At 40.3% G+C, this 11,462-nt stretch overlaps 3 protein-coding genes across 10 annotated transcripts in view; 1 reads left to right on the forward strand and 2 right to left on the reverse strand.

Moving 5' to 3' along the window:
- Positions 1 to 1,280, reverse strand: part of LOC133424931 (lysine-specific demethylase 6A-like) — a 42,051-nt gene extending 40,771 nt beyond the window's left edge. For both annotated transcript variants that reach the window (XM_061715518.1, XM_061715517.1), the window contains exons 1-2: positions 758 to 1,280; positions 569 to 632 (exon numbers count right to left, since the gene is read on the reverse strand). In XM_061715518.1, the coding sequence (XP_061571502.1) occupies positions 569 to 632; positions 758 to 933 (240 nt within the window). In that variant the 5' untranslated portion in view covers positions 934 to 1,280. The remainder of the gene's footprint in view (positions 1 to 568; positions 633 to 757) is intronic.
- On the forward strand, positions 781 to 6,097 carry LOC133424933 (FUN14 domain-containing protein 1). 7 transcript variants are annotated; one of them, XM_061715520.1, is made up of 5 exons: positions 781 to 1,427; positions 2,468 to 2,636; positions 3,787 to 3,862; positions 4,530 to 4,664; positions 4,978 to 6,097. In XM_061715520.1, exons 1-5 carry the CDS (start codon positions 1,205 to 1,207, stop codon positions 5,053 to 5,055), a joined length of 681 nt encoding a protein of 226 aa, XP_061571504.1. In that variant the 5' UTR covers positions 781 to 1,204; the 3' UTR covers positions 5,056 to 6,097. The 7 variants fall into 7 exon arrangements, with proteins under 7 accessions (XP_061571504.1, XP_061571508.1, XP_061571507.1 ...); XM_061715524.1 differs by having other exon boundaries at positions 781 to 1,090; XM_061715523.1 differs by having other exon boundaries at positions 794 to 1,427; positions 4,530 to 4,658; positions 4,978 to 6,095.
- An 888-nt stretch (positions 6,098 to 6,985) lies between these two features.
- Positions 6,986 to 9,954, reverse strand: cenpl (centromere protein L). The gene is made up of 5 exons (XM_061716085.1): positions 9,870 to 9,954; positions 8,825 to 8,999; positions 8,473 to 8,727; positions 7,798 to 8,370; positions 6,986 to 7,706 (listed from the first exon to the last, which is right to left on the reverse strand). The coding sequence occupies exons 1-5, from the start codon at positions 9,887 to 9,889 to the stop codon at positions 7,632 to 7,634; spliced, it is 1,098 nt and encodes a 365-aa protein (XP_061572069.1). The 5' UTR covers positions 9,890 to 9,954; the 3' UTR covers positions 6,986 to 7,631.
- Positions 9,955 to 11,462: the final 1,508 nt, after the last annotated feature.

Genomic DNA, 11,462 nt, shown 5'->3' on the forward strand with positions numbered 1-11,462 from the left:
ACAGGCAGCCAGCCATTACTGGTAACGTTTGTCAGCTGGTTCCCACGGACCTGCGGGGGATTACACCCCCAATCCTGCTTAGGTGTGTTACATTTATCAATGTAAAGCCCCAGCCACCCCGCCTTGAGGAGGTGGGGAAGGTTAGAGCGGAGTATCTGAACAGGGGGACTAGTTAAGCCTGAATTATGGGTCTGCGTACGGTGTGCGTCGCCGCGTACCTTACGCCGTAGGCTCTGCGTTGGGGTAACGCGGGACCATAAATCACGCTTTAACCTGGCCGGAGCGGCGGAGCTGCACCCTGCAGACCCCCGTCTCATAAAGCTCAAAAAGACCCTGCTCGGGGTTCTGGCAGTGCAATCAAAGCATAACACGGGGGAAAAACTCCCCCCTGCAGAGGTGAAGGTGTAAAGCACGGGAAAGCCCTGGTTATAAGGGTGTTATTGCAGCACACACGGCTCAGCTCGGCCGGGCCCGGTTCTGCAGCATTGGAGCCCCACATTCCCCTTAAACTGGAAAGTGTGTCTCCGGGGTGGGTTTGCACAAACACAATCCAACTGGGATTAACTACCTTCACCAGCAGGGCCTTCGTTCTGGCGCCATCTTCACGGAGCGTCTGAAATCCAAACAGTGAGCTGCAAGAAGGAGACAACACAGGCGGATCAGTGCTGGTTCTGGGGGGGTTCCGCATGCAGGGGACACAAAAACAACCATTCAAACCAGGGGGGTTATGTGCGTGCACGGAGGGAGCGGTCCCGACCTGTCGATCCCGGTTAAAGTGTCCCTCTCCTGGGCTGTCAGGGTCGGGAAGTCCTCCTCTGGTTCGCTCGCTTTTCCCGCCGCCATCTTCTTTTCCTCATCGCTGGGAGCCGCGCCGAGGCTCCGGGCGGCGGCGCAGGCGGCGGCGGCGGCGACGGACACGCCGCACGACTGCATGGGAAACACCGGCGCGACACCGGCACCGACTGCTCTGCTCCGCCGAATCAAAGGGGGGAAACTGGCGGAAACACAATGATCGGAAACTTTTCCCCAGGATAATCAGATGCGATGCGATGTAGTAAATCCTGTCGGGGGGGACTGAAGCGCTCTCCGGGTAGCTGCTCTAACGTCACATTTTTCATAGCAAAGTAATACGACGTAGCTGTTTTTTGAATGCAAAAAAAACTGTCGTCTATGGCGCACAGAATGGGGGGTATTTGACAATAAAATGCGTTTCGCCTGCGAAGATAAAGTTGTTATAATTGTGAAACCCAAGCGAACCCACGCGCCGCTCTGGCCCCGCCCTCTTTCTCCCCTCCAGCCAATAGGAGCGCTCCGTTCCCCCCATATGACTTCCCTGCTTTTGCTGCGTTCCATTTACCTCGGAAGTGGGAACTCGGAACTGGGAATGACGTCACAGCCGAGTTATCAGCGTTCCAGTTACAAAGTAGGTAAACGAGTTTGTAGTTCGCATATACCACATGAAAAATGTAAATACACTATAGCAGCATATATATGCCGAACAATACTTGTATACGACTGATTTAGTGTGACCAAAACTAGAATGAAGTGCTACGAATTTTTACAGAGCTCTCTTCTACTGTTTACAACCGGGGCAGCCATCTTGGAATGTGAACTCGGGGGTGGTGAAGACTCTCCCACTTTCCCAGTGGGAAATCCCACTTCGTGGGGCGTTCCAGTTGGAAAATACAACTGGGAACTGGGAGATCCCCACTTCCGAGGACAAATGGAACGCGGCATATATCTAAAATATTCATATTCTCTCTGCAAACCACTCTTTTTCTAAACCACGACTATCCATAAACCTAGTTTCGACCGCTATAACGCTATAATACCTTCTCCTTGTTTGAAAAAACAAACTTTAATGCCCATTATAATGTCCTACTTTCTACATGTGACATATCTGTGAACACTGATGTGCAATATTCTGTCTCTTGAGTGTCAGTTGTCTCTCTTGCTGACTGCAATGCATCATCCACAGCAAACCTTTCACATATTCTATTTTTATTTTTTGCCCCAGTCTTTTAAATTTCAATTTTTGGCTCACATATACACCATTTTACAAAAATACGTATAAAAGTTGCGTTTAAGCGTCGAAATAAGTTAAAATGATCAAGTGAGATGAGAGCATTTTAACTTACGTGGCACGGCATCATCAAGTGGGCGTGGCCTGCTATTGTCAACATGATGACATAACTGCTCTCTCCAAAATGGCGACGGCGGACCAGAGAGAAGGTTATCAATGGTTTTGTTTTTAGGGATACTGCCGTGACTACTTTTCATATTTAAAATGCCCCCCCAAAAAATAATAGTAATGATTCAGGATGTTGGTTTTGTGTAATGTGCTTTTGAGACGGTATAAAGGGAAGTCGAGTGTGCCCGATATTGGACTGGGAGCCATTTGACGCTTGAAATGTGTCGATACCGTTTCTATTGTTTTGATATACGTGTGTTTTCCTGTCGTTGTCAGCAGGTCAAGACGAGCCTGAGAGCGAGGATGAGGTGTATGAGGTGGTGGACCTGACGGAGTACGCCCGGAGGCATCAGTGGTGGAGCCGGGTGTTTGGCAGCAACTCCGGCCCGATCGCTGAGAAATACTCAGTGGCGACTCAGCTGATGATGGGAGGGGTGACGGGCTGGTGAGATCTGCTCTCTGGACACACAGGGTCAGCCCACAGCGATGGGGAGGAGAGGTTTTAGCAAGACAGCTTTTTTAATATTTATTATATATAAAAAAATATTTAATTTCCAGCGCTGAAACCAGACATGGCTCCTCTGTCTGGTTTCAGGGAACTCATGCTGCATTCACTGCCGCTGGGAACTAAGAGCTGTGTCTTTATACTAAGGAAAATTAAAATAAATACCAAATAAATCAATGTTTTTAAATCTTTTTATACAAAAAAATAGGAAAGACTCTTCTGCTATGATTTGGCCTAGTAACCTGCAAATTGTTGGCAAATTTTCACACTGAGGCTGCCACAAACAAAATCACAAGACGGCGTAATATTAGTTTTTGACTCGTGAAATGACTTTCTGCCGCTGGGAACTAAGAGCTGTGTCTTTATACTGAGGAAAATTAAAATAAATACCAAATAAATCAATGTTTTTAAATCTTTTTATACAAAATTTTTTTAGAAAGACTCTTCTGCTATGATTTGGCCTAGCACCCTGCAAATTGTTGGCAAATTTTCACACTGAGGCTGCCACAAACAAAATCACAAGGCGGCGTAATATTAGAGTTTTTGACTCGTGAAATGACTTTTTACCTGATAAGTTTCCTTATGAGGGATTATTATTCTCGTTGTGTAGTTTAGATAGATCATTTTTAGATTATTTGTTGCCCATAGCAACAGCTTAACAAATGAAGACGAGCATTTGTGGTAAAAAGAAGTCTCCCAGCTTGTGCGTTGATGGTATTACAGTCCAATCTGTCACTTTGCCCGTCTGTGTGGTCTGGAAATATGTCAACAGAGATGCAAAGCTGCTGAATGAATGAAGAATCCAATACCTCAGCTTTTTTTTTTTAAGCCAAAAAACTAAAAAGATGCAACACTTTTTTCTTTTATTACTCATGCATTCCGATGAGTAGCAGATATTTAATTATATTTTGTCCAAATAACTGTAGCAGTGCCATCATTTTAATGCCATTTTCATACAAATAACTCCCCAACCCTGTCTGCTGAGACTTTAACCTGGTGCAGTTAATGCACAACCTATACATAACGCAAAGTAAATATATCAGTTTTTGCTTTAAAGGAAACGATTCATGCTCTCTCTCAACATCTCCAGGTGTGCCGGCTATGTCTTTCAGAGAGTTGGGAAAATAGCAGCGACCGCTGTTGGTGGAGGATTCCTTCTTCTACAGGTAGGACCACATAAACACCCCGTTTTGAAGCCTTGAGCAAACAGTTAAAGCATTCTTTGTAAGATTTAGCTTTCACGAACGTCATTGAGAAGTGAAGATGCCAGCTGCACAGCATGCGGCTCATCTGGTCGCCTCTCCGCGGCAGAAAGGCGAGCATTGTGCGAGAGCTGGCGTTGGACGCTTACGAACCATCTGGATGGGGCATTGCAGTCCTTTCAGTGTATTATTATGTCTCTTTAAACCATTCTTAGTTTTATTCTACAAGTATGGCACGATTCAACACACAGACGGCGCTTGATGACTGGTTGATGTGCAGTTTGTAAACATGCCTTGTTCTTTCAGTCTCCTGTAATTGTCAAGCTTTATAGAATGAAATATGAACTCTATAAACCTGTCAGCAAAACAATTTTCCTTAAATGAATCTCAAGAAATCCAGTTTTATTAAGTCACAGCGTGTATTACTAGGGATTATTATAAACCAGAAGACTTTGATCTGCACCATAAACGGTGTCGAGTGGTACTGAAGGGTTATTAATCCTGTAAAACCATAATTCCACCATCATATTTAATGTCGGAGGGAATTTCCGCACAAATATTGTCAATAAAAGGGTGGTAAAAATCCAAATAAAGAATGCAGAACCAACCCTGAGAGCTCCTTGTCCCACAGATGGCCAACCACAGTGGCTACGTGCAGGTGGACTGGAAGAAAGTGGAGAAGGATGTGAACAAGGCCAAGAAGCATCTCAAGAAGAAAGCAAACAAAGCTGCGCCTGAAATAAACACGTTCATTGAGGAGGTAAAGGTATATGTAACAAAGCTTGCTCTCTTTCTTTCCTGCTTTTGCATGTTTCTAATGCAATCTTGCTAAATTTAATTCACTTCTTCTTAAATTGCAAGTTCCACACCCATCTTTACTGCTTTGCATTTATATGAGAAGTAAATGCATGTATTTGTAGCGAAGGGGGGTATTTCTAAATCCCCAACCCAACAGTGCCCTCTAGTGTAATGTTGGGGGTACTACAACCTATAAAGTTGCAACTTTTTCAAAAAAGGTCAAATCTTTGCAATTTCTTTTCTGCTGTAGAAAAGTTAAATTTCTCTCATCTCCTTTTCAGGCCACAGATTTTATAAAGAGGAACATCATCCTGTCCAGCGGATTTGTCGGCGGCTTCTTTCTTGGATTGGCCTCTTAAAGCTGCTGCACACGTCTCCACTTACTGTGAACTTCATCACTACATCAGTCACTTTGCTTCCTGTTTACGTCATCGCCCTTTATTTCTACTTATTAATCACTGAATTAAGTGAGAGTGGTGGGGTGGGGGTGTGCACTCCTCAGAACATTTAAGCATGACCTGTTGTGGTATTAACCGTTTACCTCCCAGTTTTAATCCATTCTTGTTCCACGTTTGGGTGGGATGGCGTACACATTTGGAAGTGTTTCTTGATTCAGTGGAGGAACGCGTCCTTGCGGGACTGTGTGGATCTCTTTTCTTTTCCAGACTGAGGCCGTAAACAAACACAGATTCCTGTTGATTTGGAAGCAAGTCAGCATTTGCATCGTTGTACATGTAAAGCCAACCTCTTTTCAGAGCTGTAAATATACAAGAGTACATATATAAATATAGAAACAATATGGGTGGGAAGCTGTTACCAACACCTAGACTTATGCGTTGAATGACTTTTTATGTAGCTGTGAACCTCGCCAGGTTTACATGTTGCTCAGAGCAGGACCACCAACGTATATACAATATTTGTTTAGGTTGTTGTCAGGTCCGTGATCAACTGCTGCTTTATAGATTTGACGGTGTTAAATTAAACTCCACTGCTCTTTAATGACGGGAAGACCATCTGCTGAACCCCGTTTACGACCAAGAGACTCAAGTCCAGCGGTTAAAGGGCATAACGGAGCAGCGATTGACTCGTACATCCTCGTTTTCGTCGTCGTGTCCATGCAGGAATAATGAGTTCAGCCGAGTTGTGCATCAATACTTTAGATATAAAGTTACTTACTTTTCTGTTTTTGCCTTTTTCTGTTAGTGCAATATACTGATCTGTTTCAGATTAGATTTATTTTCTTTAATTTATTGAAGAGTTTGTTGTATCTTTGGTGTTTTTTATTATTGTTTCTATTTAACTTTATTTTGATAAGCTGGTATGTATTTGTTTGGTCATTTCTTGAATAAAATTGCCTGAATTTGTTTTAAGTGAGATTAAAGTTTTAAAAAGCTGTTTTGTTTGGGGTGGGGTTATTAGTTTTACAAAAACACTTTTTTTTTTTTTAATTACCTAAATTATTCCTAGATTTATAAAAAAAATATTTAGGAAACTGTTAAAGACCATTAGATGGGGTTTTTAATTTCAATATATAATAAATACTGAGTCTATAAAATTACATTTTCTGTGTATTTCATACATCAGGCGTCCAGGGGTTAAACTTGTCCTCAGCTGCTCATATTTTTGTTTCTCCTGCTTGAAGATTCCTATTTCACTCGCATTAAGAGCTCTTTTGCACATCCAGCTAAGGGACAACGTCAGAATATTTCATAAATCTGCTTTTATACCCCACAACAACAGAACTGGAGCACAACGTTCAGGTTTATTACCTCAATGTTCAAGCATTCATGGGTGGAAGTGTTAAAAAGTAAAAACTCATGAAAACGTTACAAAAATACTTCTGAACCAAATGTGAAGCAGAGCAGGTTCAAAATGCAGAATCCACACTTTAAATTTAGCTAAACAAGTTATGAAGAAATAAACCATGAAAACATTAGTATCCACTAAACAGTTTGAGTCAACGGTCAAATTTCAAATTCTTAATTTCCTCTATATCATATAATCATTGGGGACCTATGTGAGGTTCTGTTTTTATGATTTTATGATTTCAAGTTAAGACTCAAAAACCTGCAAAGGAAGAAAAAAACATTGGAAATAAAAGAAATCCGAAATTATGACTTTTAACTGTGAGTGTGACATTATCATTTTGCAAAAACTTAAACACAAAATACTTTAAATATTCAATCTGGCAAAAGACAAACTCAGAAATTCTAACTCAAGGAGAAAAGTCAGAAATTGTGTTTTGAAAAAAAAAAAAAAACTTGTGATTTTTATAAACTTCAAAAATTGTGATTAAAAAAAGTGACATAACTGTGCAAATTTAAAAAAGACAAAAACTAAGAAAAATCTAGATTTATTAAAAAAAAAAAAAAAAAAAACTCAAATTTCGCATCACAACCCAGACAACACGTACCAGACACGTCATTTAGTTGCCTCACAGTGAAGCACTTAATCATTCCGATGTAGTAAATGAAAAAGGATAATTTAATTTCCTCTCAAATACTGTCTAATAACAATAATGATAATATTAAGATGCCCTGGCAGCTCGGAGACCCTTTAGTACATCTGTATAGTCTGTTTATACCAAAAACTAAAGCTCAAATTAAAGCCAGGACTCTGAAATTCATATTCATGACAGAACTGGAGCTTGAAGATATCTTAGTGAAAAGATTAGAAATGTTTAGATTAATCCTTCAACTGTTCAAACAGTCTGCTTTATGTTTTACTTTTATTTACAACTGTTTATTACAAACAAATGGACTACTTACATATACACACATACATATATAGTGATGTCTGGAGTTTGAAATGGCAAATGACAGATCAGAACTGTTGCAATATTTGATTTTGTTAAAAAAAATGTACAAAAAAAAATTAAAACAAATATGATGAATGTCAATGTTTTTGCTGTTGAAAAGTTTAAATACTGTCATCCTCAGATGGGCATCTTTAGCAGAGCACATTCTGTCAGCAGTGTCAGAGTGGTGATTACATATCTGCTGCTGGAGATCTGAAAGAAAAAAAAAAAAAAAGAAGTTATCAGTATCACAGAGTTCCAGCTGCATTGCATAAAGCCCAAAACCATGACAACAGTCATCCACCTTGATCCTGCCGCTGAACTTGGCTGATCCCAGCGCTGTGGAGACGTAGCTCAGGTTCGCTGCCGACAGGTCCAGCCGGAAGTGTCTGTAAAAGTGGCTCTTCAGCCCCTGCATGAACCTCGTGACCTCCTCGATGTCGATACAGCCCGCCTCCCCGGCCCCATCACTCTCCTCCTCTGAAGCCTTCCTCACGCTGCTCCACAGCTCCCACGCATCCTGGGGGTTCACCGTGTAGGTTATCTGGAGCGGCGGCGCAGCCTGAAGAGTCCAAAGCATTTTCAGTTGCCTGATGTTGGATTCTGAGTGGCAGTTTGTCCATAGCGCCACAAGCCACTGCAGACTGGTGTGGTTGATTTCCAGAGGTCCGAAGCAGCAGTCAAAGGTCTTCTGGAACCAAGATTTGACCAAGGAGGAGAGATTTTCAGCCCCTTTGCAGCCAAAAAGTGGGAGGCAGGTGAAATCTTTAGGAAGTGAGCGCAGGTATTCGGAGTTGCCGTTGATGCAAGTCAGCCAACCGCTCCAAATGCATCTCTGAGGCTCATCCGGCCTTGCATTCAACGGCTTTGAGTGGATCTTTGGTGAGAAAAAAAAAAAAAAGAGTGAAATTCAGTCTCACATAGAATGAACACCAACTCCATGCTTAATTTTAGCAACAAGGGAAAGAGAGACTCATACCTGAATGAGGACAGTCTCAGGGTCATCGTCTGACACTGCCATTCCCTGCACCACAGAGAAGGAGATTCTGAGGCCGTTCTGCTGCCCTCCCACCTCCAATGCCAAACCTTGCTGTTCCTCCGCAGCAATAAACGCCGAGAGCTGCCGGCCGTAGCTCTTCAGCTGCGTGTGTCTGAACTGGTACAGAGGAGTGACATACGACAGACTCCACTCCGTTCTCACCAGCAGGGACAGCTGCTCCGGGTTCACCTTCTCCTTCGGTTTGGAAAGAAGCAGAGAAAATGTAAGCAGGGCTCTTGCAAAAGAGCGTAATCGTGTATTATTAACAAGGGTAGCAAAAAAACAAACTTACAGCGATATCCTGCGACTTTGTGGCTTTCCTGCTGGTGTTGAACCTCCGTGCCGTCAACCCTGGTGTCAGGCCGAGCCTGGAAGCAGCACCTAAGCAGCTACGATACGACTGCCGGAAGCTCCTGCCTTTACTCCTCTTCTGAGCCACAACACTGGTGAGAGGAGTCCTCAACAAACTGAAAAATCAGATACAAAAAGTGAGATATGTTCCTTGTTACCTCTCTATGGATGCAGGAAGACACGACATTTATATAATTCACAATTCTCTGACAGGATTAGACATTCATCTAGCTGCACTGGTGATGACAGGAGTTTACATTTTTGCCTCTGCTTTTATTTAATTCAAAATAAGATTCTCGCTTCTCTTATGTGTTTTTACACTGAAAGTGTGTTGATTTGTTCCAATATAAATTCAGAGATGACGAAGTCCATCTCTCAGAAACGAGGTATATAGTTTATGCCATTGCCTCACTTGTCAGCATAATATTGGCAATTTAAATTAAGGTAAGAGATAAGATAAGATAAGATAAGATAAGATAACCCTTTAATAGTCCCACAGAGGGGAAATTTGCAGTTTACAGCAGCAAAGGGGATAGTGCAAAAACAAGAGGCATCAATAGAAATCAACAATTTCTGCTATAAAGATCCAGATAACACAACTAAAAAAAGGTATGTTCTTTGTTTTTGTATTATTTGTCTGCACTGATTTCATTACATATACAACCTAATGCTGTTGTGACATTGTGAGAAGACGACAAAAACCAACATTTTACTTATTATACTGTTACACTGGGTTATACGAGAGTAGCCTAATTGAGAGGTGGGGATAAACCACTTCAGAAACGTCTGTAGTGACACGGGTATAAAAGACTATCAGATGAAAAGCAAAGAAACATTAAACTAACAGAAGAGACTTTTCGGAGACGTAAACGGAGCAGATCAGCTACATAAACCGTGATAAGAAAGCCTGTTTATAATTTTTTTAAAGCAAACATAGTATCTAAAAGATCGTATAAAACACGACGATAAAAAGGGTGGTACTGTACCTGGACTGAGGTCGCTCCATATCTGGGGAAAAAAATAAAGTAATAACAAAAACAAAAAAATTAAACCGGAAATGGATTTGAACATCGCGCTTTCCCATGAGCCTGCGCGGCTAATCTCAGCCAATCACATTCGGATACAACCCCGACTCCGACAGGAAGTTAGTGCTCCCTGTTTAAATGCTCGATTTTCAAAATAAATGAAATCTATAACCCGTAAATCCCAAAACGTTGTACATTAACTTTTCACTTTCGTATGAGGACACCTCGTGATTAAAAAAAAAAATTTAATGAGAAAAATAGAAAAATACTGATAAAATATTAAAATTTGACAAAGAATAATAAGGGAAAGAATATTCACTCCCTAAGAATACAGTAAAAGCTGATTTATTTTGAAAGTGACTCAATGACAGTAAAAATGACTGGACCGACTATCCGTGACGTCACTTATAGGTTTCTGAAGACAATAATCTATGCGGTTGTTGAGAGATCTATCATTGAATGTTAGCTTTACTTTCTAAAGCTGAAGGGATAACACAAACTGTCTGTGTGCTCTTAATAACTGGCCATGCCTACTGTTATATACAAAAAAATGGAAAAAATTAATTCTATTTCATTTAGAGGAACAAATGGCATTACTTAAAAAAATATTCATTTATTTAATACAAGAAGTAATGGAGGTCTGGATATACTAAGTTTTGAAACCATGAATAATATGTTCAAAGTTAAATAGCTAACTAATTTGAGTAAACAAAAGTCATTTAAAACCCTTCACCTCAAGGTGATTATGATATTGATAAACTGCCTGTGAGATTACCAACGCTCTCTCTACAACCGAGTTACATTCATTTCATTCATTCATTTATTCTTTATTTTCATTCAAAAAACAAAACAATTCAATACAAACACAAATACAAATGTTCCTAACTTATGAATGAAAAGGGAGCAGAAAGAAGAAGAATCTTATCTGATCTGCCCCTTTCACAAATAACATAATTTAATAATAATTAAAAAAACAAAAAACTAAGTGAATAAAAACAACTAAAATAAAATTAAAATAACATTAAATAAAATTACCACCGCCTACGGGTATGTCAATCAAACTCAACATTTTTCGTTATATTTCCTTAACATACAGGTTTTAATTGATCTTTTAAATGTAATGTTTGATTTGGATTCTTTGTTTTCTTTGTTCAGATTGTTCCATAAACTGATTCCTTTCACAGAAACACAACGTTCCATCAATTTAGTCCTGCATCTTGGTTTTATAAAAATCTCTGTTCCTTTTAAGTTATACTTGCTTTTTCTTTTTTCAAATCTTTTCTGAATGTTGATTGGTAAAGTTTTTTTATGAGCTTTAAACATAATTTGCAGAATACTATGGTCTACTAGTTCATGAAATTTCAACAAATTTAACTGAAGGAATAATGGATTTGTTGGATCTCTATATCGTTTTCTACTAATTATCCTTATGGCTCTTTTTTGCAGAATGAAAATTGATTGAATATATGTTTTACAGGCATTTCCCCAAACTTCAACACAGTAGGTCAGATATGGAACAATCAGAGTGTTATATAAAATGTACAATGCTTTGTT

The sequence above is a fragment of the Cololabis saira genome, chromosome 24 (assembly GCF_033807715.1).
Source record: "Cololabis saira isolate AMF1-May2022 chromosome 24, fColSai1.1, whole genome shotgun sequence".
NCBI classification, from domain to species: Eukaryota; Metazoa; Chordata; class Actinopteri; order Beloniformes; family Belonidae; genus Cololabis; species Cololabis saira.